The sequence below is a fragment of the Rhizoctonia solani genome, chromosome 5 (genome assembly GCF_016906535.1).
Source record: "Rhizoctonia solani chromosome 5, complete sequence".
NCBI lineage: Eukaryota > Fungi > Basidiomycota > Agaricomycetes > Cantharellales > Ceratobasidiaceae > Rhizoctonia > Rhizoctonia solani.
Window position 1 is genome coordinate 1,183,065 of NC_057374.1, and position 24,328 is coordinate 1,207,392.

At 49.1% G+C, this 24,328-nt stretch overlaps 8 protein-coding genes across 8 annotated transcripts; 6 read left to right on the top strand and 2 right to left on the bottom strand.

The window, feature by feature from the left end:
• Nucleotides 1–374: 374 nt before the first annotated feature.
• On the bottom strand, nucleotides 375–2,942 carry RhiXN_09186 (Calponin homology (CH) domain; the record flags this gene model as incomplete). Its single annotated transcript, XM_043329002.1, has 15 exons — nucleotides 375–515; nucleotides 571–642; nucleotides 702–782; nucleotides 839–985; nucleotides 1,040–1,246; nucleotides 1,302–1,407; nucleotides 1,459–1,535; nucleotides 1,600–1,830; nucleotides 1,902–1,999; nucleotides 2,101–2,200; nucleotides 2,273–2,335; nucleotides 2,446–2,503; nucleotides 2,558–2,673; nucleotides 2,720–2,802; nucleotides 2,855–2,942. 15 exons carry the CDS (start codon nucleotides 2,940–2,942, stop codon nucleotides 375–377), a joined length of 1,668 nt encoding a protein of 555 aa, XP_043180448.1.
• Nucleotides 2,943–3,440: 498 nt separating this feature from the next.
• RhiXN_09187 (structure-specific recognition protein 1) lies at nucleotides 3,441–5,853 on the top strand (the record flags this gene model as incomplete). Its single annotated transcript, XM_043329003.1, has 12 exons — nucleotides 3,441–3,491; nucleotides 3,545–3,642; nucleotides 3,692–3,770; nucleotides 3,828–3,933; nucleotides 3,989–4,284; nucleotides 4,361–4,519; nucleotides 4,676–4,704; nucleotides 4,818–4,945; nucleotides 5,032–5,146; nucleotides 5,239–5,384; nucleotides 5,472–5,573; nucleotides 5,633–5,853. 12 exons carry the CDS (start codon nucleotides 3,441–3,443, stop codon nucleotides 5,851–5,853), a joined length of 1,530 nt encoding a protein of 509 aa, XP_043180449.1.
• A 343-nt stretch (nucleotides 5,854–6,196) lies between these two features.
• On the top strand, nucleotides 6,197–7,741 carry RhiXN_09188 (Transferase domain-containing protein; the record flags this gene model as incomplete). The annotated part of the gene is made up of 7 exons (XM_043329004.1): nucleotides 6,197–6,373; nucleotides 6,436–6,498; nucleotides 6,560–7,135; nucleotides 7,188–7,252; nucleotides 7,302–7,546; nucleotides 7,603–7,614; nucleotides 7,668–7,741. 7 exons carry the CDS (start codon nucleotides 6,197–6,199, stop codon nucleotides 7,739–7,741), a joined length of 1,212 nt encoding a protein of 403 aa, XP_043180450.1.
• A 543-nt stretch (nucleotides 7,742–8,284) lies between these two features.
• Nucleotides 8,285–14,237, bottom strand: RhiXN_09189 (peptidyl-prolyl cis-trans isomerase, cyclophilin-type protein; the record flags this gene model as incomplete). Its single annotated transcript, XM_043329005.1, has 14 exons — nucleotides 8,285–8,557; nucleotides 8,616–9,380; nucleotides 9,434–9,450; nucleotides 9,508–9,738; nucleotides 12,029–12,128; nucleotides 12,192–12,444; nucleotides 12,573–12,729; nucleotides 12,783–13,104; nucleotides 13,162–13,308; nucleotides 13,370–13,475; nucleotides 13,527–13,614; nucleotides 13,683–13,855; nucleotides 13,908–14,010; nucleotides 14,060–14,237. 14 exons carry the CDS (start codon nucleotides 14,235–14,237, stop codon nucleotides 8,285–8,287), a joined length of 2,913 nt encoding a protein of 970 aa, XP_043180451.1.
• A 152-nt stretch (nucleotides 14,238–14,389) lies between these two features.
• RhiXN_09190 (mitochondrial outer membrane protein porin) lies at nucleotides 14,390–15,474 on the top strand (the record flags this gene model as incomplete). Its single annotated transcript, XM_043329006.1, has 5 exons — nucleotides 14,390–14,451; nucleotides 14,512–14,694; nucleotides 14,751–15,185; nucleotides 15,235–15,315; nucleotides 15,366–15,474. 5 exons carry the CDS (start codon nucleotides 14,390–14,392, stop codon nucleotides 15,472–15,474), a joined length of 870 nt encoding a protein of 289 aa, XP_043180452.1.
• Nucleotides 15,475–16,027: 553 nt separating this feature from the next.
• Nucleotides 16,028–17,136, top strand: RhiXN_09191 (voltage-dependent ion-selective channel protein; the record flags this gene model as incomplete). Its single annotated transcript, XM_043329007.1, has 2 exons — nucleotides 16,028–16,748; nucleotides 16,799–17,136. The coding sequence occupies 2 exons, from the start codon at nucleotides 16,028–16,030 to the stop codon at nucleotides 17,134–17,136; spliced, it is 1,059 nt and encodes a 352-aa protein (XP_043180453.1).
• Nucleotides 17,137–17,337: 201 nt separating this feature from the next.
• Nucleotides 17,338–20,131, top strand: RhiXN_09192 (uncharacterized protein; the record flags this gene model as incomplete). Its single annotated transcript, XM_043329008.1, has 6 exons — nucleotides 17,338–17,692; nucleotides 17,950–18,174; nucleotides 18,242–18,470; nucleotides 18,571–18,683; nucleotides 18,932–19,964; nucleotides 20,017–20,131. 6 exons carry the CDS (start codon nucleotides 17,338–17,340, stop codon nucleotides 20,129–20,131), a joined length of 2,070 nt encoding a protein of 689 aa, XP_043180454.1.
• Nucleotides 20,132–21,859: 1,728 nt separating this feature from the next.
• RhiXN_09193 (dihydroxy-acid dehydratase) lies at nucleotides 21,860–24,285 on the top strand (the record flags this gene model as incomplete). Its single annotated transcript, XM_043329009.1, has 11 exons — nucleotides 21,860–21,937; nucleotides 21,988–22,064; nucleotides 22,123–22,137; nucleotides 22,199–22,364; nucleotides 22,444–22,535; nucleotides 22,615–22,816; nucleotides 22,880–23,074; nucleotides 23,131–23,320; nucleotides 23,378–23,552; nucleotides 23,671–23,958; nucleotides 24,033–24,285. 11 exons carry the CDS (start codon nucleotides 21,860–21,862, stop codon nucleotides 24,283–24,285), a joined length of 1,731 nt encoding a protein of 576 aa, XP_043180455.1.
• Nucleotides 24,286–24,328: the final 43 nt, after the last annotated feature.

Consider the following 24,328-nt stretch of genomic DNA (forward strand, 5'->3'; position numbering starts at 1 on the left):
ACCTGCGAGATGGAGAGGGTCGAGGGGGGAAGGCTTAACGTCAGAGGGCCAAATATATATTCTTAAGAGTGCCACGCCAGAGTCGGTCCCCGGCTAAAGAATATTCTATGGGCTTATCATGTGGTAATTACGAACTCATCCAACCCATTTAGACAAACCGAGAAGGGCGGAAGACAGAGCGGTACTTCGTACCAAAAGGGGTTACAGCACCGTTGCTTAAAAATAAACTTGGTTCGTTAGCCTAAAGGTATATCGAAATTATGCCATACTGTGTTACAAGGTAGCATGGCCCGTTCACTTCAACCCGAGCAAAAAAAGAAGGAACCAAACTCTAGTCTAAATCAAACGTATGAGGGGAGGGTAATGAGTGAGGGCTATGCGAAAACGTCATCCAACCAGGCCTCATAATCAAACTCTGTGTCAGAACCAGTTCGCCGGGGCATGGCTTGTTGGAGATATTCAACCGCAGTTGGTGGAAGAAGTGCGGCTCGAAGATCGACCTCTGTTACGAATGGCTTTTGTCGGAAATATCAGCACTAGCACGTAAAAGGATAACAGGTGTATCGTTACCTTGTCTCCTGCTAGTCCACGGAACGCATCCCGGAGCTGGGCGGGAGATGTTTGATCCTCGGTTATATCGACCTTTATAAGGAGATGATGGTTGGCCGGTCGTAGATATGCGTTTGTACCGAGTGACTCACGAGTAGATTAATAAAAGCCTCGAAAGTAACAGCGCCGTAGTCTTCCGTCAATTGTTCATGTATGGTAATCAAATCTTCCTCCTATCGGACGATTGGCTTGAACTGTCAATTTCGGAAGTAGGATGAATATAACTTACTGAATAGACAATTCCAAGACTCGCGAGCGCGGCTGTCATCTCAGCCAATTCGAGCGTATTAGTTTCGTTCCTATCAAAGTACCTAAACGTGCTTTCAAATTGCTCGAGTTGCGCCGGAGTGAGGTTGCTCATGTTTCGTGCCACAATCTACCAATCTATCGTCAGCTCATTGATACGGAGGGGAGAAAGATAGGGACTCACCTGGTTATCAATAAACGAAATCTTCTGTACAACATTCTGTATAACAAGTTCTAACTCAAACTGTAGATCTTGGTGCGTGAAAATGGTGTAATCGTTTTCTTCTACGTTGGCCGCTAGGCATTCTTGTTCCGTACTTGCTACGTCTTTGAGTGATTCGGAAAAAGGGCCGAGTCGGGTCTGAATTATCTTGGCTGATGTAAGTTGGTCCTTTTCGTATCTTTCGTTGGTACTCGTATGTAAAGAGAGGAATTGGAGCATGTACCTCAAGAGGTCCGTCCAAGTTTGACAGCTCATTAGAAAGGTCTCGAAGTCGGCGTTCAAAGTTGTTTGCGACATTTGCAAACTTTTTACGCAACGATTCCTTGATTCTGCCCCAGTCATATAAGTATATGCTTTAGACTATATCAAAGGAAACTCACTCTCGAATTTGAGCATTGATACTCTTCGAACGAGTAGCTTCAGCCGCCAAAAGTGCGGACCAAGCCTCGTCCATGTTCTATAAACAATTCGGTCAACCAAATCAGCTTGTATTCGTTCGAAAGCCATCGCCATTTGCTCACCGAAAGTTCCAAGCCCTCAGGAGGAACATATTCCCTCAGCCCATAAGTCCTCAGCTTGGTCTGTACATTGGTATATAGCATTGCCAGGTCTTGTTTCTCCGATACCCACTGGCGTTTGGATGCATTCTTGTACGCTTGAAATTCGACGAGTTGTTGCTTTGCATCTGTGTACGTACCGTCGAAAACATTTGAGCCGAGGGTAGCAGTTTTTTCAGACCATTCGGCCAGAAGCTGGATGTTTTTAATGTTAGTTTACGGTAGCAACATACGGAACATGATTGATTGAACGAATTGGGACATACAGCACGCATACGTTTCTCGTAGTCGTTCCTGCTCAACCAGACTGAATACATTAAATCCGCAAACTTCTCGATTCGGCGTGAAACGGTTTCTTGTTGGTCTGTTTTGAAGAAGTGTGCATATTAGTTATCAAGGTCAACATTATATGGTCAATTGTTAGGTAAAAAAAAAATGGGGTGGAAAGAGAGGGCTTGGACATACCCATTGATGAAAATGCGTGAAAGAAACTGGCGATATAGGTCATTACCGATCGTTCGTCGGGAGGGTTCGCATCACATAAATCTTCTACGTCTAGGAGTTGCTACATAGTTCATTAGTTGGGAATCTACCAAAGGGGCGAGTGAGTATGAGAAGAAAGGCCAGAGGGACTTACAGGAATGCCAAGGTGCTTTTCTGCGACATCGAATGCGAGCTTGGTGTTTGTATACTTGTCGGTCTACAGCAATTTAACTGCGTTTTAGTTTTGGACGGTTGTATGACTTTGGAGGTGTGTTTGGTACGATGGATAGTGGGGTAGAGGTAGGTTGGAATGTCAAGGAGACACACCTTGTCTAGTGAACCGTAATCGATCAAATCGGGTCGATGGTGATGTATAAGTGCGCATCTGAGATTGACCACTTAGTGCTGATCTAGGTTGTGATATTCGGGGAGAGCCTACAAAGCCAAGCCATCTGACCAGCTGTACCCAAAGTCTTGGACGTCGACCTCCTTGTAACCTGCTGTCTTTCGTTGACACCACAGGAGGAGACCTTCTTTAGCCGAGAGACCCTCTCGCTACCCGTCTGATCAGCCCAAGGCAACGAACTAAGGGGAGATATACCAACCTAATATCCGCAATCGTGAACCTTAAAATAAGTGTCCATATCATTCCTAGAATAAGCTTAACATTTCCGTCGATTATGTCTGTATCCTGCCCATGAGCGTTCGTATACGGAGAAGAGAAATAGAGGCGCACCCTCAGGCCCAATATTTGTCAATTTAACGCCTCTGGAAGTGATAAATTCCAAAGCCTTGTTGACATTTTCGGCTTTCTGGACTCGCATACGGGGCGTCTTGTTGTATCGTCCGAGGGAAACGTCTCCTATAGTCCTCTCTCCGTTGAATTCATACCGCACTTAGATAATAGAGGAAACTTGCCCATTATTTCCTAGAATAAATGATTGAGTGAGGATAAAAAAGCTTTGTATGTATCGGACGTGCCATGATCTGAATAAGCTTTACTCCGTCGGAGAGATCCCGAACGAGCGAAGTCATTGGAGGATAGCTGTGCGACTCGAGTTTGGTGTTGAGCCTGAATGCATCCTATCTGTGAACCGATGAAAATAAATAAAAGATATGTTAATACCATTTACAAAATGTACGCTCTTGAACGTCTCGTGAGCGAGCTTCAAGACTGTCCATTGAGGGCTAAGGTAATATAATCGGATGTAATATGATGGTAGAGCTAGAAGCACTGGCAGGGTTGAACTTGGTCCCGGCGCTTAGACGCGTCGCGTTTATGATCAAGCTTCGATATCCCAGCCACCACTGCTGCGACAACAATGACCACCCAATTCGATAGTATTTACCATGGAACTGGGTTGAACTTGGGAGTAAGCCCTCAGATATCCACTATTTACTTTTCAGCTAATACCGGCTTGTAGAGATCCGCTTTGCGCCTGCTGGTATCGCATGGAAAGCACTCGAGGGTGAAGGAAGTATCATGATCCAGGCCGGAGACATAAAATATTGCCAGTGGCTACGGTGAGCGAATAGCATGCTGGCATATTTCGAGGGACTAAATACCCCACAGAGTGTCACGCAATTTTCAACTCCGGCTGATTCTAAAGGAGAACAGGAGGAGAGAAACTTTTGATGGATTTTTACGAGAGGTCAGTCTTTGGATTTTTTCTTGCCGAATTTCTTGTTAATATTGGAATGCGTTCTAGGACCACGACAAGGTTTCTCAGCTCGTTACTCAACACTACAAAACACAGCTTGAAACGAAAGAAATCAGTGTCAAGGGCTGGAACTGGGGGTCTACAGACGTTCAAGGTCTGCTCTCTTTCCCCTAGACCCCTTATTGCACTTGAGCTCATGCAATAGACAGGCTCCGATCTAGCGTTTATAATCTCCAACCGGACAGCGTTCGAGATTCCTCTTCGCTCGGTTGCAAACTCCAATATTGCAGGGCGAACTGAGGTCTCACTTGAATTCAACATGTCTAATCCTACCTCACAGCCAAAAAGCAAAAAAGGCCGACCAGACGAGCTGTCTGAGATTCGTTTCTATGTTCCGGGCACCCACGAAGGCGATGGTGATGATGAAGATGTCTCGGCCGCACAGGCTTTCCACGATTTGATCAAGGACAAGGCCGATATCGGTCAAGTCACTGGAGACGTATTGGTTAGTTTCAGCGAGGTCAATATCAGACTCCTCGGTATGTCTTATTCCTTCTGGCCATCTATTTCTCCGACATGAGGTTAACTTGGCACGTCGAATAACTAGTGGTCGCTACGATATCGACATGTTTCCAACTTTCCTTCGACTACGTGGAAAAACATACGATTACAAGATTTTGTATTCATCGATTACAAGGCTGTTTTTGCTCTCCCCGGACGATTTGCATGTTGAGATGGTGGTAAGTTTCTTTGTTTTATGTGTCGATTTCCAGTTATTTTGCTTGCACTGTCTGATCCAATTTTATTTTTGTGTGCCCACAGGTTGGACTTGATCCTCCAATTCGACAAGGTCAAACCCGTTATCCTTACTTGCGTATGCTATTCGGAGGGACGAGGACCTAGAGACCGAGATTCAAATGGACGAGTGCGTGCTCCTTTCTCATCTTTATCCTCTATTCCCTCCAAAAATTCTAGTATCCGAGTCCCTATCGTTATTCGAAGAGGCACATTTAACTAAAAATTGAATTAAATGTGCAGGGAGCAACTCAAAGCTAAATATGAAGGAAAACTCGAAAAGAAGTACGATGGTCCAGCACACGAGGTCATCTCGAGAATTTTCAGAGGGCTGAGTGGCAAGAAGATTATTGCACCACCACGTTCCGCAGGTATATCTTGCCCTTTTGCTGGATTCAATTATGCCACCGAAAACTGATTTGTCGCTCGCAGTCATGAAGATATGTACGGTGTAAAGTGCAACTTGAAAGCCGTCCAAGGCACGCTTTCCCGCTCGAAAAGTCATTGTTCTTCGTGGCCAAGCAACCTCATCTTGTCGAGTTTACGGACATACATCAGGTCGTGTTTTCTCGGTATGTCTTTTCTGCTCGTCTCTTTCCATTCTGCTTATTCTCTGCTCTCAAACTCTGCCCATTCGAATACTGACCTAATCACGCCTGTGCAGAATGGGCTCTGGTACATCATCGGCGCGTACATTCGATCTTAAAGTCATTTCCAAAACTGGACCAGAAGTCACGTTTACATCTATAAACAAGGAAGAGCATGACCCAATCGAAAACTACCTTACTTCCAAAAAGTGCGCAAAAATCGGTACAGTCTGATTTTGGTTAAAGCTAATCTATGCTGCTTTAACAGGTCCGAACCAAAAATGAGATGGCTGACCTGATTTGCTGGGAGCTGTTGTGGAAGACAGCGATGATGAGATGCAGAGTGTTGCCAGTGACGGAAGCGAGCGTCCTAAACCAAGGGCGATGGATAGCGACGATGAGAGTGAGGCAGGTACGTAACCTTCTCCCTCTCCCCCTATTTCTTGTTTTCGTGGCTAACAGAGCGAACAGACGAAGACTTTGAAGCCTCTGAATCCGACGGCGGATCGCCATCCGAAAGTGATTCCGAAGTATCTGACCGAATGTCGATTGTCAGCGGAGACCTCGCTGTTGCCGATGCCCCTAAGAAGAAGAAAAAGGATGGGGAGGCACCAAAAAAGGGAAAGAAGGACAAGGCTGCCAAAAAAGAGGACGGGCCCGCGAAGAAGAAACAGAAGAAGAATACCGACTAGATGGGGCTGTCACGTTATCTTGTATTCCTTTTGCGAGCTTCATATATATTATACATTTAATCCGCGTAGGTTGTTGGCCGCAAAGGTTTCTCGACGCATATACGCGTGAGGAGTGATAAATGATCTGACTCGTGATTATTCTGGAACAGGAGAGGTATTTTCTGTTATTCTCTTGGTGACTCACTTACTCCCTTGATTGTAAATTAGTCGAGTCAATTTATACGGGCTCATCGGTCTCACCCCCACACGTCGAAGCCAAAAATAGGGCCAACGCGAGCATTCATGAGATATAAAAGAATACCACTTGCTTCGTCGCAGAACCTGGTCTACAAACCAACCCACCATGTCTTACATCCTAAGCCTTCCGTTCATGGACCTCAACTCTGCAGCCGAATCCGTCACGCTCAGTGCGGGGCTGGTGTTTAGTGGTGCGGTCGACCAACATCACGTTGAAGAGGCGTGCGCCAAAATTGCAAAGGAATGGCCCATCTTGGGATCAAAAATTCAGAGAAATTACCAAGTGAGTACGAATGAACTCCCGCTTTAAGAGAGGGGCAAAAACGTGACGATTGCTCCATAAAGACTGGTAAAATCGAAGCCGTGATTCCTCATCCCGAGGAGGCACGATTGAAAGTTACCTTCCAAGTGCGTTGAATTTACTTGCTTGATCTTCGTGCATATATACTCATTCTGGGAATGAGCCTAGGCGACTGATTCCGAACTGGCCGAACTGGAAAGCCTATACACAAAAACCAAGTCGATATCCACCCAAGTTATGCGACGAAATCAAACCCTTTACCGAGAACATCCACTAAAAACCGTTGAACACTATCTCGCAACCGGAGAACCCGCATTCAGTCTACATGTTGCCTACCTATCTGATGCGACGATAATCACTTTGACTATCCTGCATATCCTCATGGACGCATCTGGGTTTACCGAGTTCGCTAAAGCTTTTATCCGTGCTCTAAACGAGGAGCCCATTCCACCCATCTTGGCTCATGACCCTTGGTCAATTCTGCTTCCTCGCGCTCTGGAGTTACCTGACAATCCTGATTCAAGCTTTGGCTGGGTGATCTGGGGCCCTGAGCAAGGTATTGCACTTCGTAATGCAGAAAGTAAAGCCTTTGAGGTAGATGGGCCATTCGAACAACGGATCGTCTACTTCCCGGCCTCTGAAATCGATCGATTAAAAAGTGAAGCACTCGCAGGACTTGAACTGGCTGGAACTCCGGTTTCGTTCTTGAGTACCAGCGATGTGATTTCTGCTTGGCTGTACAAGGTAAGTTTACAATACACTCAATATTAATATTTAGCGCTCAATCCATAAATAGCATACATTCATCGATGAGAACGAACCCGAAGAACAAACTCGCTTCATCTACGTAGTCGACGCCAGGTACGACATCAGGCTTTTCACATGTCATTATATTCACTTTGGGTATCAGAAATCGGTTCCCAGAAGCATTTACCCCGGGTCATGCATATCTACAGAATGCCTTTTTCAACATGTCCACTGAACATTTGACGAGTGTGCAAGTGCGCTCCAAGTCTCTTGGCGAACTAGCCTACTTGATTCGTAATTCTGTTCAAAAACAAACCACACCTGGTCAATTACTCGGTCAACTCAAATGGAAGCATGATCATGCTGGGCAGACACAGGTTGGGTTCAGTCCCGGAGAAGGCATGCAATGTAAGTCCCTGTGCTCTATAATATCTCGCATCATCCTAATCATAAAGCATGAGCAGTCGCATCGAGCTGTAGGTACACACATGGTGGTTTGCTTCAATTTAACTGATTAAAAATCATATAGGGCTGTCGTTTGGTCTGGGAAATTTGAACATCGAGAAACATATTAAGCCGGGAACTGGCTCTGGCAAGTTTTAGATGTGATTTATGACGTTATAGGTACCGTCCGCAATACTTCTGCTATCAAATTCAAAGATACAGATGGCGGGGTCATCTGTGAAGTGGCCTGGGGAGCGCGGAAGTGGACATCTGGGGCGATGGCAGAGTATGCGCTAGAGAACCAGACTTAATATGTGCGAGTTCAACTTATTTTATAGTTTACACCTACACTTAATGTTTATGCTGAGTGTCAATTATGTCACTAAAATTCCACTCAGTCTCAAACTAAGGAATTTATTGGAATGTTGTTCACAGTTGCATTGCAAACAAGACATGCGATGCGAGTGCTTTGTTCTACTATATATATGTCACTGATGCACTGAAACGCATATCGCCGAAGTGTTGACATCCTATTTAACAAAACAAAGTTCAATTCTATTCAATAGAGCAGTGAAGTGAGCTATAGATACAAATAATGAATGGGGGGGGGGTATGATCTAGGAAAAGTCGCCTAGAAAACCCCGATATTTCTGTTTACACAAATCCAGGTCCATCGCAGGAGACACTCCAACTGGCATCAATCTACGCATGGTCAAGCGATTGATGTTGGTGGTCATCCATTGGACGCTCTCGAATATAAAAACGTGTATCGTGATCAAATTTGCTGCCTTCTTCCGGTAGGATGCGAACCACTTCGAGACTGGTACACTCATGAGCAAGTTGAAGCACCTCCCGTAACTCTTGTTGAACGGGTACAGCCTGGTAGGGTCGATTGACCAAGTGAGGCATAACATTGAATCCCACAGCAAGCGACTTGAGGTACTTTAGTCCAGCCAAAGTTTGTATAGTGGCCTCCTGAAAATTAATCTGGACTTAGTGGATGTTATCCCAAACCTCGAAGACTAAAACTCACCGGATCTCCATCGACCCAGTTCACGGTAAGCTCAGTGATGTTTGGAGTTGCCTTCATTATTTCGGAGAAACTTGTAGTATCTAACATATAAGTGGACTGAAGCTCAAGGACTCGCAGGTTCGGTAACCGAGGGAAATTTTCTATAAATTTAGCTAAATCCGACTCTTCGTCTTCAGAAGAGTCCACGACTACTAAACGTTCGAGCTGCTGGGCGAGTTTGAGTTTCAGGAAGATGATGACCAAATATATGGGTCCCTCAAAGCATCGTAGGTTTGGAAGAGCACCTTGAAGGGTCATCCAAGTTTCGTGAATAGGCTCTCGAATCAGTGAATTCATGTCCCAGTCCCAAGGTAGCTGAAGTGTATGCAAGCCGGGATGTCTTAAGATAAACCCTCTAATAAGGCTCTCCTCTTCGGGCCGCAACAGAAGTTCTGAATCAATGTTTGCAGTCCCACCCAGGCGGAAGACTTTCAAGTGTTCAAAAGTATGTTTCAAAACCGGGGATATTGCTTCGACGAGCCAACCTGCCGACAGGAATTGTGGATCGTCAGGATCTTCTTTGAGGTCGAGCTCTAAATATTCGAGATTGGGCGATCGCATTATCATATTTACCAGAGCCGGCGATATATGGCCATTAGTTTCAGGGTCGAACGCTATATGCGAGGAGCTGAGGGTGAGCTTCGGCCGGTGGGATGAAGATATAACTTTCTTACGGAGTCGGCTATCCTTGACCTGAATGTGCTTGAGCTCGCTAAAAGTAAACAGCTTAACGAGATTTTAAGCCCAAGCTGCCATTATTGCCAAATACATTCACTCACCGAAGTTAAATCCTGATCTGTTAACCGCCCGGGTTTAACATTCCGTAAACCACGAAATTAAAAGCGATTCTCACCTGAAATCCTCCTATAAAGGGAATGGTCGGAGATCTCAAAAGAAACGTATTCGATGTCTGGGCAACGGAAGCTCAGGTAGTCGAAAAACCTCATGTCCATCGGGTAAAAAGGCAAAGTCCAATCGATGCGCTTTAGTTTTTTCAAAAGCAGAAGTCCCACGTGCAGGATACGTTCCTCTAGAGGCTGCATAACAGGCACTTCTCTTTGCAAGCGGTTATCCAGAATCAGAGCTCGAACGTGGTCAGCTGCTCGAAGCCCTCTATAGGAGGAGGTATGTTTATTCCTAGTGTCCCCAGAGTAGACAGACGAGGGTGATGTGCCAAAAGGAGATCTTCATCTAAAAGACGAGTGGCGAATGCAGGGGCATTCCAAGAGAGGTAGACTGTGTTGTACAAAATAGGAAAGACGATCCGGTACCATAAACGACACACTCTTAAGAGTAAAGCGAGTTGATCGAGTGTTTCCCATTTAGTGTGTAGTATTTGAGAGATTATTTCCAGTGGTAGTTTGGCATGGATTGAAGCCATCGTTCGTGTAGCTAGTTTCGACTTACCAACCCCATACCTGCGACTTTATAAACCTGGACGTAGGTTCATGTATCACAAAGACCTATCAGAAGCCTGTGCGAATACAGACATAGGGCTACGAGTTAAGGATGACGGCGTGAAGTCTTTTAGGAAGGCTTGAAGTGGCCTCTGTAGTCGAATAAGTATTCCTCGGGGTTAAAGTTAAAAGTCAAATATAGATTAATTCATCGGACTCAGAGTCTGCAGGAGCCGGGAATTGGCAGAAAAACTCTCTTTGTCGGCCATTGTAGGGACATCGCCGCAGCGCTTGCTCAAAGAGCTTTGTATTTTGTGCTGTTTGCTCCAAAGGCTTTGAGCTGAGATGGAATAAGCCCTGAGAATTGGCAACCAAGAGAGCAAGGCCACGAGTATCCAGTATCCGATGGTAGACCATCCTTCGACTTTCTGAAGCACGACAAAGAGCTGTATCGCGGAGCGCCATAAGTCGAGATACATCCCAGCTTCCAATAGCAGGGCCGGGTGATGCAAGGCAAAGCTCATAAGCTCAAGGGAGACACGCTCCTGAATAACCTCACGCACACGGGCTTCACCTCCTATTCCTATATGCTAAGAATCCACCGAACCGCTACTCCGCTTTGGTAACTCAGGTCAAGACAAGCCGGCGGAACCAGTCTAATTACCAGCAAGTAATTTGATCCCGCCCACAATGTGGCTGTGTCTGCCTTTCTTGCCCTTTTAGTTGAGTTGTCAAGTCCATCTAACAAGCGCCCGAAATAGAAGATGCTTACACTCGCACTGTGAAATGCACAAGGATGCCAAGGTCTACATAAGCTGGACGCCCATCTAGGATGTCTCTGAGATACCTCTGCTATACTTCGACGACCATGCTGAAGATCCCAGTCAAGCACCAGGTTTGTCGTGATAGGACTCACTCATTCATCCGAAGGTGTCTAACGTAGATCACTTTTAGCGCTCTACGGCTCTATGGCACTTGCAGCGTTCGCGGTGGCTACAGTCCCACTCGCCATATCTTCCCCGCCTAAGTCCACCCGAGGCAGTTACAAAGCTCCGGAACAGGCTCCACAAGTCTAGTAAAAAAGGTCAAAGGGGACGCAAGACTCAGAGCGCCCGGGCGATATAAAACCCAAGGCCCCTTTGCCCTGAAAGGATGGAACACACATGGTATTTCTGGAGCGGTAAGTTGTATTGATACTTTATGGAACACGTTTCAAGTTCTCAGCGAACTGGGGTTGATTAGAGGGCCAATAGCCGGCATGAGTTCCACAGGTGGTAATTGGCGCCTGAATCACATTTGTGTGTGTGATCGGTCAAACACGACTTGAACTAGGCTGCTTCCATCTGTATCCCCGCCTTGTGAATACAGCAGGGGGCGACTCGGCAAGGCGCAGGTGCAGGTACGACTCTAGCCCTATTCTGGGGTTTCCGAGTTTGAAGACAGTATTTTACCCCTCGTTGAACTATGATCGCTTTATGAAATTACGTGTATGTATATTAGACTTCCCAACTTAGATTAAACTTTGCATAAATGTTCTGTTGGTGTACATCATTCACGTTTCACCCACACACTCTTTTCACTCCCATATTATCTAGCTTTACAACCGTATCCTCTCTTTTAAGCTCTCTTTCTCGATTTCTATTTCTCATACGCTTTTGTCCACTGGAATATCCTATATTCTTCTGATCTAATAAAGTCCAGATACAACTACTCGACATCCACATTAACTATCTTGATATCCTCAAACGGTTTGTCAACCTTGTTAACCTTGACATTCTCAATCGCATGCACAACCTCCAGACCATGCACGACTCGACCAAAGACCGTATGCTTGTTATCGAGCCAAGGCGTGACACGGTGGTGATGAAGAATTGAGAACCGTTGGTATTGGGCCCAGCATTAGCCATGCTAAGTGTATATGGTCTATAGAGACGCGGGTAGAGAGGCAAGAGGGGCCGGGAGATGCGGAGAACGTACCGATCATGTTTGACAGCGGGCGAAAATCGTCTTCGAATTCTCTACCCCAGATGGACGTACCACCCGTTCCATCTCCAAGTGGATCACCCGTTTGAATCATCTATTCCTCCCCCATCGTCGATCAATACAAATACGGATGATCAGGAAGGAAAACAAGACTTACAAACTTCTTGATAACTCGGTGGAAAATGACACCTTCAAAGTACCCGCTCTTTGCGTGTCCGACGAAATTCTCGACGGCCTTGGGTGCATGTTCTGGGAAGAGACGACAGTGTATGTCACCCATGGTTGTGTGGATTACGGCTGTGGTGCCCAGGGATTGAGCAGCCTTGACCGGCTGGGCAGATGCAATAGTTTGTTCTTCTCGCGTAGGCTTTTCGTTGAACACGTCGCGGTCTCCTGATACCTTGTTGTCCCTGTTTACGCCCAACAATCAATCAGATGAACGGACGACAAAAGAGGAAACTTACTCTGGCTCGTCGCGTGTAAACATATAGAACCGAGGTCGTTTATATGCGGTGCAAAACAACGTTGGGTCTCGCACTTCTTATTCGCAAGAATAGGATTTGCAGAAGCTGCCATTGCCATTGTAGTTATTCCCTTTTTAGCCGGAGCGCCTTGGTAAAGCGCCAGATTCAACCATCGACCCGTTTCGTCCTTGCCCAACAATCGTACAACGCGGTTCGTAACCGTATTAACCACTACACCCAATCAACTTCAGATCGCATATTTGGACTTTAGCCAGTAAACTCACCCTTGATCCCAACTAGGGTGGGATACAAAACCATCGTCCCGCTCTCGTCCCATACTGCGGAAATAGTAGACAAGACCTTTGGATCTTTTTCGATCTCTCGCTCGACGGCCAGTCGTCGTCCGAATTCCATGTCATCAAGTTTATGCGACGCTGTACCGGCTTGCTGCATTTCCTGAATAGCCGTGAGCGATTCGTCATACCGTCGGGTCATTTTCCCTGTAAGGGTGTTGAAGATCCGGACTTGGCGGTCTGTACTGCTCGAGAGCGTGACGAAATGTGAAGAGTTGGGCGAGAATGTGAGAGAAGTTGGGATTGATTTTGTCTGTGTTCCCGACTCAAGTTAGCTCCGAAATGAACTAACCCAGTGAATAACACACACCTTTTTGAATTCGTACAAATCGGTACTGCTCTTGAATTCCCACATACCCGGAACGTCTTTCGGAGGCTCATAAGGCTCCCTGGGCTGCCAGTACTCGACAAAGCCTGACTCGTCGGCTGAAACGACTGTGTCAAAATGGTCGGTGTACTGACTTGAGATGTGAATATCACTTTTGTGCGTCAACAGGAAGAGTTCGGGGTCAGCTTACGGTCATGAGATGAACAGGGGCGCGATGGAGGGACGAGATGGTTTGGAGGGGAGTTCCGTCGCCTCTGCCGTCGTAGATTCGAATTGTAGATGATTTTTCGTCCGAACTGGGTATGGGGTGTCAGTACCAAGTGAACGAGTACATACGGTAGACCTACATGGCCAGTAGCGCCTGAGCTTGCCCTCGCCTATGAACCCAGCAAGCGGTTTTGGGGGTATAATCCAACTTGATCATGTTTATCATGTCTATTGACTATCAGACACTGTCAAAACGACCAAGACCTATACGCACCAAAGTTGATAACATCAAATACTTTGACGCTCCCATCTCCGCAACGCTTGCGACACAGTTCCATCGGTAGACGCGGTAGAAGCAACGATCGGTGCCAAATGCGCGCGAAAGTGCTTAACAAACTCGATGCCTTGTTCTTGCTTTTTCCAGAATTTGAGGTGGCCGTCGATAGAGGTAGTGATCAAAAAGCCAGTTCTATATGTACTGTGAGTGGTGTGGGCCAGCATAGAGTGTCGAAAAGACGTACTTGGTGATTATGACATAATTAAGGACGTCGCGGTGCATAAAGCTCTTGGAATAGCGGTCTGCGCTGGGCAGGTGGTCCAAGAACAGACGTTCATGCGGGAGAACTATACACGCGCATAAGCACTAGATATTCGACAGAAAACAAACACCCACCTTTTCGCTTTTTCTTCGCAGCTCCAGAGGTAGGTGCACCCTCTGGAACAGGCATAGGCCCAATGTCATCGTCGTCATCGTCATCTTCGACGTCAGGCGTAGCTTCGGCAACATCATCGGCAGGAGCTTCGTCACTGACGCGTGGGCGCTTGCGAGTTTCTTGCGCGTCGTCGGCCATGGCAGAGTAACATGTACAAAAATGGGTGGCGCGGACCAAACAGGAGCAAGCACTCGGGTCGAGTCGGGCCATGTGTCCGTGTCATAAAAAGTCGAGTGTGCGCGTGTGCTATTCCGACCATCCCACTTGACCTCTGCTCAACGCACCATATAATGTCGAACCAGCCCGTGCCCCCCAACTGGAAGGCAAGTGCATACAATCGACGCGTGAATCCGTGTGCTTATGCGCGATCGAGTAGGATCTTGGCAAGTCTTCCAACGACTTGCTGAGCAAGGACTTGCCTGTCTTTGGAACTTCGCTCGAGGTCAAGACCAAGACTCCCAGCGGCCAATCTTCAAGGTTGCCGGAACCCGCGACAACAAGTCGCGGTCATCAACGGAGATGTCGAGGCCAAGTACTCTGACCCTAAGAACGGCCTCGTCATCACCCAGGCATGGACCACTGCCAACGTCCTCCGGTACGTCTAATCACGCCATAGTAGCGTCAATTTCGTTTACTAATTTTAGAATATAGCACTCAAGTCGAGCTCGAGAACCAAATCGCCAAGGGTCTCAAGCTTGATTTGAATACCGCACTCCTCCCTGACAAGGGCCAAAAGACTGCACTTGTTAACGCTATCTGGAAGCAGCCTGGTCTCCACTCGCGCGCTGTCGTCGATCTCTTCAAGGGTCCCACTTTTACCGCCGACACTGTCGTCGGCCGCGACGGCTTCTTGCTCGGTGGTGAGGCCGCGTACGATGTTACTGCCGGCAAGGTCACCCGGTATGCCGCTGCCATTGGCTTCTCTGCTCCCGAGTATGCTGTCACTCTTCACGGATTGGGCAACTTCTCGTCCTACTCTGCGAGCTATTACCACCGTGTTTCTCGCGATGTCGAGGCTGGTGCCAAGGCCGTCTACGACACCAAGGCGACTACTGGTGGTGTGAACCTCGAAGTTGGTGCCAAGGCGTAAGTGCTGCGCATTCAATGAGCCGTGCACCCATTGACCCGCATACAGATACCTCGACTCGGCTGCTTTTGTCAAGGCCAAGATTAACAATACTGGTGTCCTCGTTCTTGGCTACACCCAGGCTCTTCGGTAGGTTAATTCAATAGCATGATTGGAATTCTCTCTAACCAGTTTATTAGCCCCGGTGTTCGCGCCTCGTTCGGTCTCGCACTCGACACCCAGCGTCTCAATGACACTGCTGCTCCTGCTGCACACAAGGTCGGAGCCAGCTTCACCTTTGAAGGATAAACGATGCATTGCATGTTATACTTATTGCCCACAATGTGGAATAAAATCTGTTTTTTGAACTTGTACATTTGCCCCAACCAAAATTGCCAAGGAACCAACGTGTGATCCCCCGAGTCTATCAATCGTCGAAGCAGAGAAAAAAAAAGTTCACATGACGTGAGGACCAATCAGACGAAATGAAAAACCCAAAGTCGAATCTCTCCTTCGACTCCAGGCAACGCTTGATTACCTCCGGGCGCCTAATGGATCCGGAACGCCAACAAGTGGCTCGGTCTATTACGTTAAAAGGCCCGCCTTGCACAAGACGTCCACTGGTACAAGTACGTACATAATATGGCAGCGTATTATAGCGGCCCTCGCATCCGACTTCCCTCGAATCGGTCTTTGCAGCTTCGGACGTGTCGGGGCCTAGTTCACCGCCTGGAACAAGAGAAAGAGACTATAGTACTATTGGACGCGATGCTTACACTCATCCTCAATCACCCATCCTTATTTTCCCAGCTGCCCATCCTCGGAACCTGCCTCTCCCCATCCCGAATCGCCCGTCTACGCCATGCCCGAGTCGACTCGACGGTATCTGCTTCGTCCAGTCGAGCCGTATCTTCCTCTTCCCGAGCTCGAGTCGATTCGACTGCTACGTCAGATCTTTCGTCTCCTATCCGAGTCGGCTCGGACTTGTCCCTGGTACGAACCAGTTCAGACTATTCCCCTCCCATCCGGTCGATTCGGACATGTCACTCCTCGCCCGACTCGGTTCAGACAACTCGGTCCGCACCCGGGTCGACTCGAACGCATCTTCATCCGTATTACCCTCTCCTTCATTCATCGACGTGCCCAGTCCGCGTTTTCCCTCGCGAGTACGAGCGGATGGGAGTTTAGTCCAACGGGGAGCGCGCCTCTCACTCGAGATAGGATCGTTCGTTTGGGAAGTGCGCGCGTGATTCCGAGTTGGAGTTTGGGTTCGGGTTCGGGTTCAGGTTCGGGGTTGGGGTTGGGTTCAGGCTCGGGTTCGGGTTCAGGCTCAGGTTTGGGATTGGGCTCGGGTTCTGGATCGGCCGAGGTCGAGATGTGGGAGTGGACTTCGGACGGGAGCGAGTGGCAGGGAAGAGAGTCGAGGGGAGACGAAAACGAAACGCAGTATGAAGATGCGCTTTCCCAGTTTCATTTTCCGACGTTGGAAGAGAGCAGGTGGGCCTATCGTGCGGCTGGCGTTGGCATTGACGTTGGGACTGGCATTGGGACTGGGGCTGTGGAGAAAGGCGGAACGGGAACAGGTGGTTTGGGCCTGTTCCACAAGGGCATCGTAAAAGGAGAGTGGGTCTAGTCGAGCGGAACGGGTGGATGGTGGCGCATCCGGCACTAGGCGAGTACGACCAGCAACAACAGCGCACGGTGCGGTTTCCGTTTCGGTTCATACTCGAAACGGTACTAGGGATCGATCCTGCGACGCTCAATTTGCTGGAACGTGGGACGCACGAGCCCGAGTCTATTTCAGACACGGCGATATTTGGAACGGCGACGGATGCGGGAATCACAGACGAGGATATGGAAGCGATCGAGCGGAGCGAACGTATGGTGTGGCCGTCATTTTCGCTGCTTTGCGTCTGGGCTGCCGCTGGCCTGGGGCTTCCGAGCTCGAAATGGCGCGTGGGACAGAGATAGTTAGTGCTGGTGTATTGTGTATGATTAACCCGCGTGTAATGCGACGTATGAATTGCCACGCTGTGTGTGTCCAAATGGGGTCAGATTGTGTGGAATTTTTTTTTTTGACGTCACGCCGCGTTGTGGCCACGCGCGACGGGTCGCAATGCCACGAGGCGGGCGGGCGGGGGGCGGTGTCAGGGGGGAAGGCGTGGGGGAGAGATGAGCTCATCCAGTCGGGTCGGACGATGGGCAAGGGCATATGGGCAGCGGGGAGCGCATATACAAGCGGCGATCAGGCGATTTAAGGGCAATGGACAGGGGGCTTCAGACAGCGAAAGCGAGGAAACGGTGCCTGCACGTGAGGACCCGGCGGCAGCAGCGGGCGGTTATGTCAGGGACTGTATTTTATTTGGATCCGGGAGCGAGGCAACGTTGGCCTCGTGTGTTTCTGCTGGGTCCCTGCTGGCAGCAGCGCTTGGAGTGGCAGGCCCGACCGCTTCGAGACTTGATGCAGCAAGCAGACGACCATCGCAGTTAACTTATTCCGTGGAGCCGCCCATCGCAGCAAGCACAAGTAGCAGCAATCCAAATAGCTAAGCTATAGCTCCCCAGTAGCTCCCCCAGTAGCCGCATATTCCCCTTTCGCCTCCCCGACTATTTAGTATCTAGTACCTAGTATCCCGGCCGCTTCTTGCCCAGTGCGCGCTTTCGCACGGACAAGTCGGCTCGCTTCTGCCGCCGCACATGATGCACAACTCGTCTCCGTCCCACCAAGCCCGCCATTATCCCCCGATACACCATCCTGACCCTATGCTCTCAAACTTTTCCCAGCAGCAGCCTGGCTCCAGCAACAGCAAACACACTCCCATCCGTCCGCCCATGCCATCCCGTCTGCCGACCTCTCCCAGGATATCTTCGATGGCCAGTCACAGCAGCCCGTTCGCAAGCGAGGCGGCCGTGGTCCAGGCAAGAAGGACGTCGACCGGCCCAGCATCTCTGTCGGTACGTTCACTCCCACCACTCCCCGACTCGACACTAATACCCACTCGCTCATCGGTTTGTTATTTTGATTGTTATTGTTATGCCTATTGCCATTGTTGGCCTCTTACTAGCTGGGAGGAAGGCGATCTCACCGACCGCCTCATCCAGGCCCTCGAGCGGACCGACAAGCAATGGCACGCAGTCATCGCCCAGGTCGGTCCAGAACACACCCGTGTCGTCATCGGCGTCCCCAAGCGCGATCTCCAGCGCGAAATTGCCCGCCATCTCTTTGCCGCCGACTCGCGCTACGACCTCGAAGATAAACGTACGCTCGAGCCCCTCGCCGTCAGCGTAAAGAATAAATTGTTCAAGTGAGTGAGTTGGCGTTCCCTCATTTCCGACAACGCTCGGTCATGTGATGCCCCCCCCTCCCCTCCATCTCGTACTTTCATATCTAATCTCGATCGTCAGAATTGTCAACCTCTATCAAGATTGCGAGCGCGAACTCGTCGAATGGCTCCCCATGATCAACGACGAGCACGACGTTACCAGCTCGTCAGACCCCCATCTCGCCGCCGCCTGGGGTACGTCCTCCTCTCTAAGAATTTACCTTCTTCTGATGCGATCCGGCTCCTGGTTCTCCCTATCCATTCCGGGCGCCCGTCCGTGTCACGATCCTTGATGCGATGGGATGACGCCTGACATCCCGTCCTTTGTCTTGGGTTGTTTCAACCCGCCCCCTCCACCCTCCCCCCTCCCTTCTCTCGCTCCTCTACTTTCCGTTGTCCTGTTTGCGCGTTGTGTACGCGTCCCGCTCACACATCTCAATCAGGCAGGGTCAAGGAAAAGCTTCCTCAGTTCTTTCGCGTTCGAGACCTGATTAAGCGCACCCAGAACTCTTCGTCCGTGCCCACCAATTCCATCTCCACTTCTGGCCAGACGTCACCGATCCGCGCAACTGCGCAAAACCCGCAGGTTCGCGCGACGACCCAAGCCCCCCAGGTCATACCTACCCCCCAGACCCCCAGACATCAGACATCCGGCTCGCTCGGCGAGTCTTCTACGGGCGCCACGCGACAGTCTGCGATGCAAGGCGCAACCGGTCATGCCGCTGCCAATCTAGCCCTTTCTGGGCCTCATAGCCCCGCAACCAGAAACTTTGTTCAGCAACCACAACAGCATGGGGGAAATATTGGATTTTCATATGGCATGCCGCCCAATGTCCCTCAATCAACCCCGCACTTGACCCATCCGTCGACTCAGCAGCAGCAATTGCAGCAGCAGCAACAGCAACAACAACAACAGCAGCAACAACAGCAGCAACAACAACAACAACAGCAGCAGCAGCAGCAGCACCAACAGCAACAATTTCAACAACAACAGTCGCAACACCATCAAACTCAGCGGCTTCAGCACCCACAGCACCCGGCGCCTCATCCCATTTCGATTCATAGACCATATGCGTCTGGAAGCGGAGTCTCGGGCCCAGCGTCCGCATCGGCTCCCTCTCCCTCATTCCCAGCGCCTCACAGCATATTGACTCGCTCCCCGGCGCTTCCGCCCCCGCCTGTACCACCGCCAACCATGGCAGGACCATCGACTCAGCGTCCGCCGAGCGGACATACCCGAGCACCTTCAGTCACACGCACAACCGGACCGTCTCATCCATCGCCCAGACACAGCGCTTCGCCTTCGCCCCCGCCCGTGAGCCCACCACTTTCGGCTTCTGTGATTGTCAAGTTTGTAGAGGCACACGAATCGCGGAAGCGGAAGCGGGAGGAAGACTGGTTAACGTTGAAGCGCATGCGGTACGAAGAGCGAGAAAAGGAACGAGCCGAGAGAGAAAAACAACGGCAACATGAGCGGTGCGCTTATTTTCTGAAAATTTGACCTCATGTTACTGACTAAACTGGGTAGTGATATGATGCGATTGCGCATCGAGCTGGCTCGTGCTTCGCGGGGCGAACCTCCCGAAATGCTGGACGGGGAGAACGAATTAGAGCATTTGGGGCTTCGAGAGGCCCCTGGGTGACTTCAAGTAAAACTGTAACCTTGTGCTTTTTTTGATTATTTTCTCATTGACTCGATATACCACTGGACCAGACTTCCTATTATCAACTTGGCATTCCGTCTTGCGCAACCCATACCATTCACTATTAGCAATACTGTCCACATCGCTATCTTGGTTCACTTTTTCTTAACTCTCCACATGATTTCAAGCCTTTCTTTCCCTTTCTCTCCGAGGGCCTACCATGCTAGCCAGTTACCCCCCTTTAGCCTTTTGGATCGTCGCGACTGCTTTTGGTTAAACACTAATTCCGGGCGAATCGTTCAAACATTAGCTTCGTTCTCGACCTTTCTTCTCTATTCTATCACGACCGCCCATATGACTTTTTTGCTGTATACGCTCATTTTATTTCAATCCGCTCCGCCCTTGTCCCCGGCCTCCCACCTACTACCCCCCAAACACACATTACCACATTTGTTGTATCATAACCCATCCCAGGTTAGACTGTGATTCTTACTTGCCTGCTGTCGGGATTCGTTGTTTAACTCCTATATACATCATTTATAGCGACGTCCTGTAAGATAATTTCCTAGTTGACTTGGTCATCTTCGTGTGTTTGTTTATTTTCGATTTTCTTGTTGATCTTGGTCTAGATTATGCAGTTTGTATGCCCTGATATTTTATTGTTATGCTTTCATACTATCATCACCCTCGTTATTTTGCCGTAATTGCCGGTCACGTCTGAAATACCAGCGCGAGTCGCCGGTAACGTTACAATCGATATCTTCCGTGCCAAACGAGAAAACTATACAAAACAGCTGAAACTGTCGATCGGTGGGATGGTCGAGGGGACCAGCTTAGCCCGATTGGAGCACCAATCAGTTTTGGACGAAGTTGAATTGATGAAATACCAATATAAAAACGAAAGAAATTCAGTTTTGCAGATCGGCCCATGTGCACAGATCTTGCCGCATCGAGAATGGTGGCGGCGAGCGTCATGTGGGGAGGGGGAGTTCTGTGTGGGTCCGAGGGGATGAATGAGCTCCATGAGCTAGTTCTTGCCGACGGACTACGGGCGTGCCTGCTGGGTCGAGGAAGTCGCGTTATTTCATAGAGCTCGGCTCGGGCGGGCAAGCGAGGGGAGCAGAGTATGGCCGTCCTTTGCGGTTCCCTTGATGCGGGATTCAGTAGCGGGGCTTCTGTGCCAACTGACCATACATTTGTCTGGACACTTCAAGGTTTCAATTCCCAGGGTCAGATAGGCCGATGTGAAGAGGTACTACGATTCGACTTGCGTGTGTGTGTATCTCTGTGTGTGTACTTTAATTTTTTGAATAAGGTCCGAATGTCCTGAGGTCTTTTCAGCAGTTGGGTTCTGCTGCGGGGGGACGGCCGTGGTAATGAACAAGATGTCTGATGACAGGAATGGTTAATCACGGCGACTGCAATTAATATTTCACCGTGCTTAGATTAGACTACCGCCACTCTGTGTGTGGGTCACCGATATGGACGAGCGGGAGCTGATGATTTGCAGACGAAATTTGCTCATTTATGCGCTGATTCAATTACAACCTGATTTGGCCGGATTGATCGGATCACGTGCAGGGTTCTCACAGCTATGTCCGAAGGCCGAAATTCTATTCTAGTCATTGGCTCTGGTCTCTGTCCATCATGCTCAAGTCGAATACAGGATCAAGGGTGGCTTCAAGGGCGGCATTCAAGTCTCAAAGATGCATACATGCTTCGTCCCCTATGCGTGCGTCTGGAGAAAGGGTGCTTAATCGTTACAGTCGGACCGTGACAGCACCAAAGGACCAAGGAGCGAGCCAAGTAAGTCGCATTCATGTGAATTCATTGGTTGTTTATTTTATATTATAAAGGCTATGTTATTGGCGACGGAAGGTGTGGGTGCAACCACAGATCTTGGGAAGCCCATGGTCGGCGTTGCTAGCGTATGGTGCGTTGTATTTTGACGATTCTTTCTTTGATTGTATCCAAGTAAATTTCCTGTGTAGGTATGAGGGAAACCCGTGAGTTCAATAAGTACGCATAATGCGCTCAAAACACACAAAACCAATACCATATGCACAGATGTAACCGACATCTTCTCGGTCTGGGGCAAAAAATTACCAAATCACTTCGTCAGGCAAATATTACTGGATACCAATTCGGAACTGTTGGTGTCTCTGATGGAATTAGTATGGGAACAGATGGCATGAGATACTCGTTACAAAGTCGAGACCTAATTGCAGACCAGGTATGGTTCCCCCACATATCTTTGCAGTGTTACCCCCCAAACATCTCACTTTACAATTACCCCCTCCCCTCCGAGACAGGTTGAGACAGCCGCTGGAGGCCATTGGTTAGATGGGATGGTTGTTGTACCGGGGTGCGATAAGAACATGCCTGGTGTATTGATGGCACGTAAGTGGAGAAGCCACGCTACAAGCTTAGGCTGTACTCTGAAACAGGAGCTCCTTGAACTTACGTTTTTGTACATTGGCTAGTCGGCCGACTAAACCGTCCTGGACTGATGGTCTACGGCGGTACGATCAGGCCTGGGTCTTGCGCCGGCCACCACAGCTCGATATCGTCAGCGCGTTCCAATCTTATGGCAAGTATCTTCAGGATGGTGAAACTCCAGATGCGGAAAAGTTCCGGCAAGATACGATCAACCACGCCTGCCCAGGACCTGGCGCCTGTGGAGGAGTGAGTGTCCAAGTGGAGCAACAAATGATTAGAGGCACGCCAGACTAAACTGGAATATTACAGATGTATACCGCAAACACCATGGCATCTGCCGCGGAGGCGATGGGAATGACACTTCCAGGATCTTCATCCTTCCCCGCGGAATACCCAGAGAAACAACAGGAATGTGAGACTATTGGTCAGGCCATGCTAAATTTGCTTGAGAAAAACATTCTTCCGAGAGACATTATGACAAGGAGTGCATTTGAGAACGCTATGGTTGGTTTGATACTCGATCTTTTCGTGAAGAGATGGATGCTGATAGGGACGTTTAGGTTTTGACAATGATTTTGGGTGGCTCGACAAACGCAGTTCTACACTTGATTGCGATTGCGCATTCTGTCGGAATCAACCTCACAATCGACGACTTCCAATCTGTCTCTGACCGCGTGCCATTCCTCGCGGATCTAAAGCCAAGTGGTAAATATGTGATGGAAGATGTTCACAAGATTGGAGGCATTCCGGGTCCGTGCATATACGCTTTGGTTGACTCATTTGATATTTACGCCTTCGTTTTCACAGCTGTCCTCGCCTATCTACTTGAGAATAAACTTATCGATGGGAACAACATGACAGTGACAGGAAAGACGCTCGGAGAGAACCTTGAGAGATGGACTGTGGAGAAGGGAAGGCTTCAATCGGGCCAAAAGGTCATACGCCCGCTGTCTGAACCCATCAAGGCAACTGGCCACATCCGGTGAGCTCCCAGTCGGCGCACTCTAAATTATTCGCCTTGCTGATCTCCACGCTGCTCCATGCCCAATCAACCCACATAATTACTTGCACATGCACCACTTTTCAATGTTTGCGATCAGCATATTACGCGGTAATCTTGCGCCTGGGGGCGCAGTCTCTAAAATAACGGGCAAAGAAGGCCTGTCCTTCAAAGGAAAGGCTCGTGTATTTGACAACGAGGCAGAGTTTGTACATGCTATTGAGACCAAGTCGATCAAGAAAGGCGAGAAGACTGTTGTCGTTTTGAGGTATCTTGGCCCGAAGGGCGGTCCCGGTATGCCTGAAATGCTCAAGCCCACGAGCCTGATCATGGGTGCCGGGCTCGGCCTGGACGTCGCGTGTTTGACGGACGGTCGATTCAGTGGAGGGTGAGCGTTGATTATATCTCCATATATGCGTGGAGTCATATTGGCTACGGACATTGATTGATCGTTCCCAACAGATCTCATGGCTTTGTAGTAGGCCATGTGGTTCCTGAAGCGCAAGTTGGCGGACCAATAGCTCTCGTACGCGACGGAGACACAATCGTAATCGATGCGGTCGCAAATACGATTGACATGGACGTCTCGGAGAGCGAACTTACCCGCCGGCGGAGCGAGTGGACTGCCCCGCCGCTAAAGGTGAAACAGGGCACCCTATTCAAGTATACAAAGGTCGTGGAGGACGCGAGTCATGGTTGTGTAACCGACGCGTAATTTGCAAGCTTAAAATGAATATACGTTTAAATCACACACACAT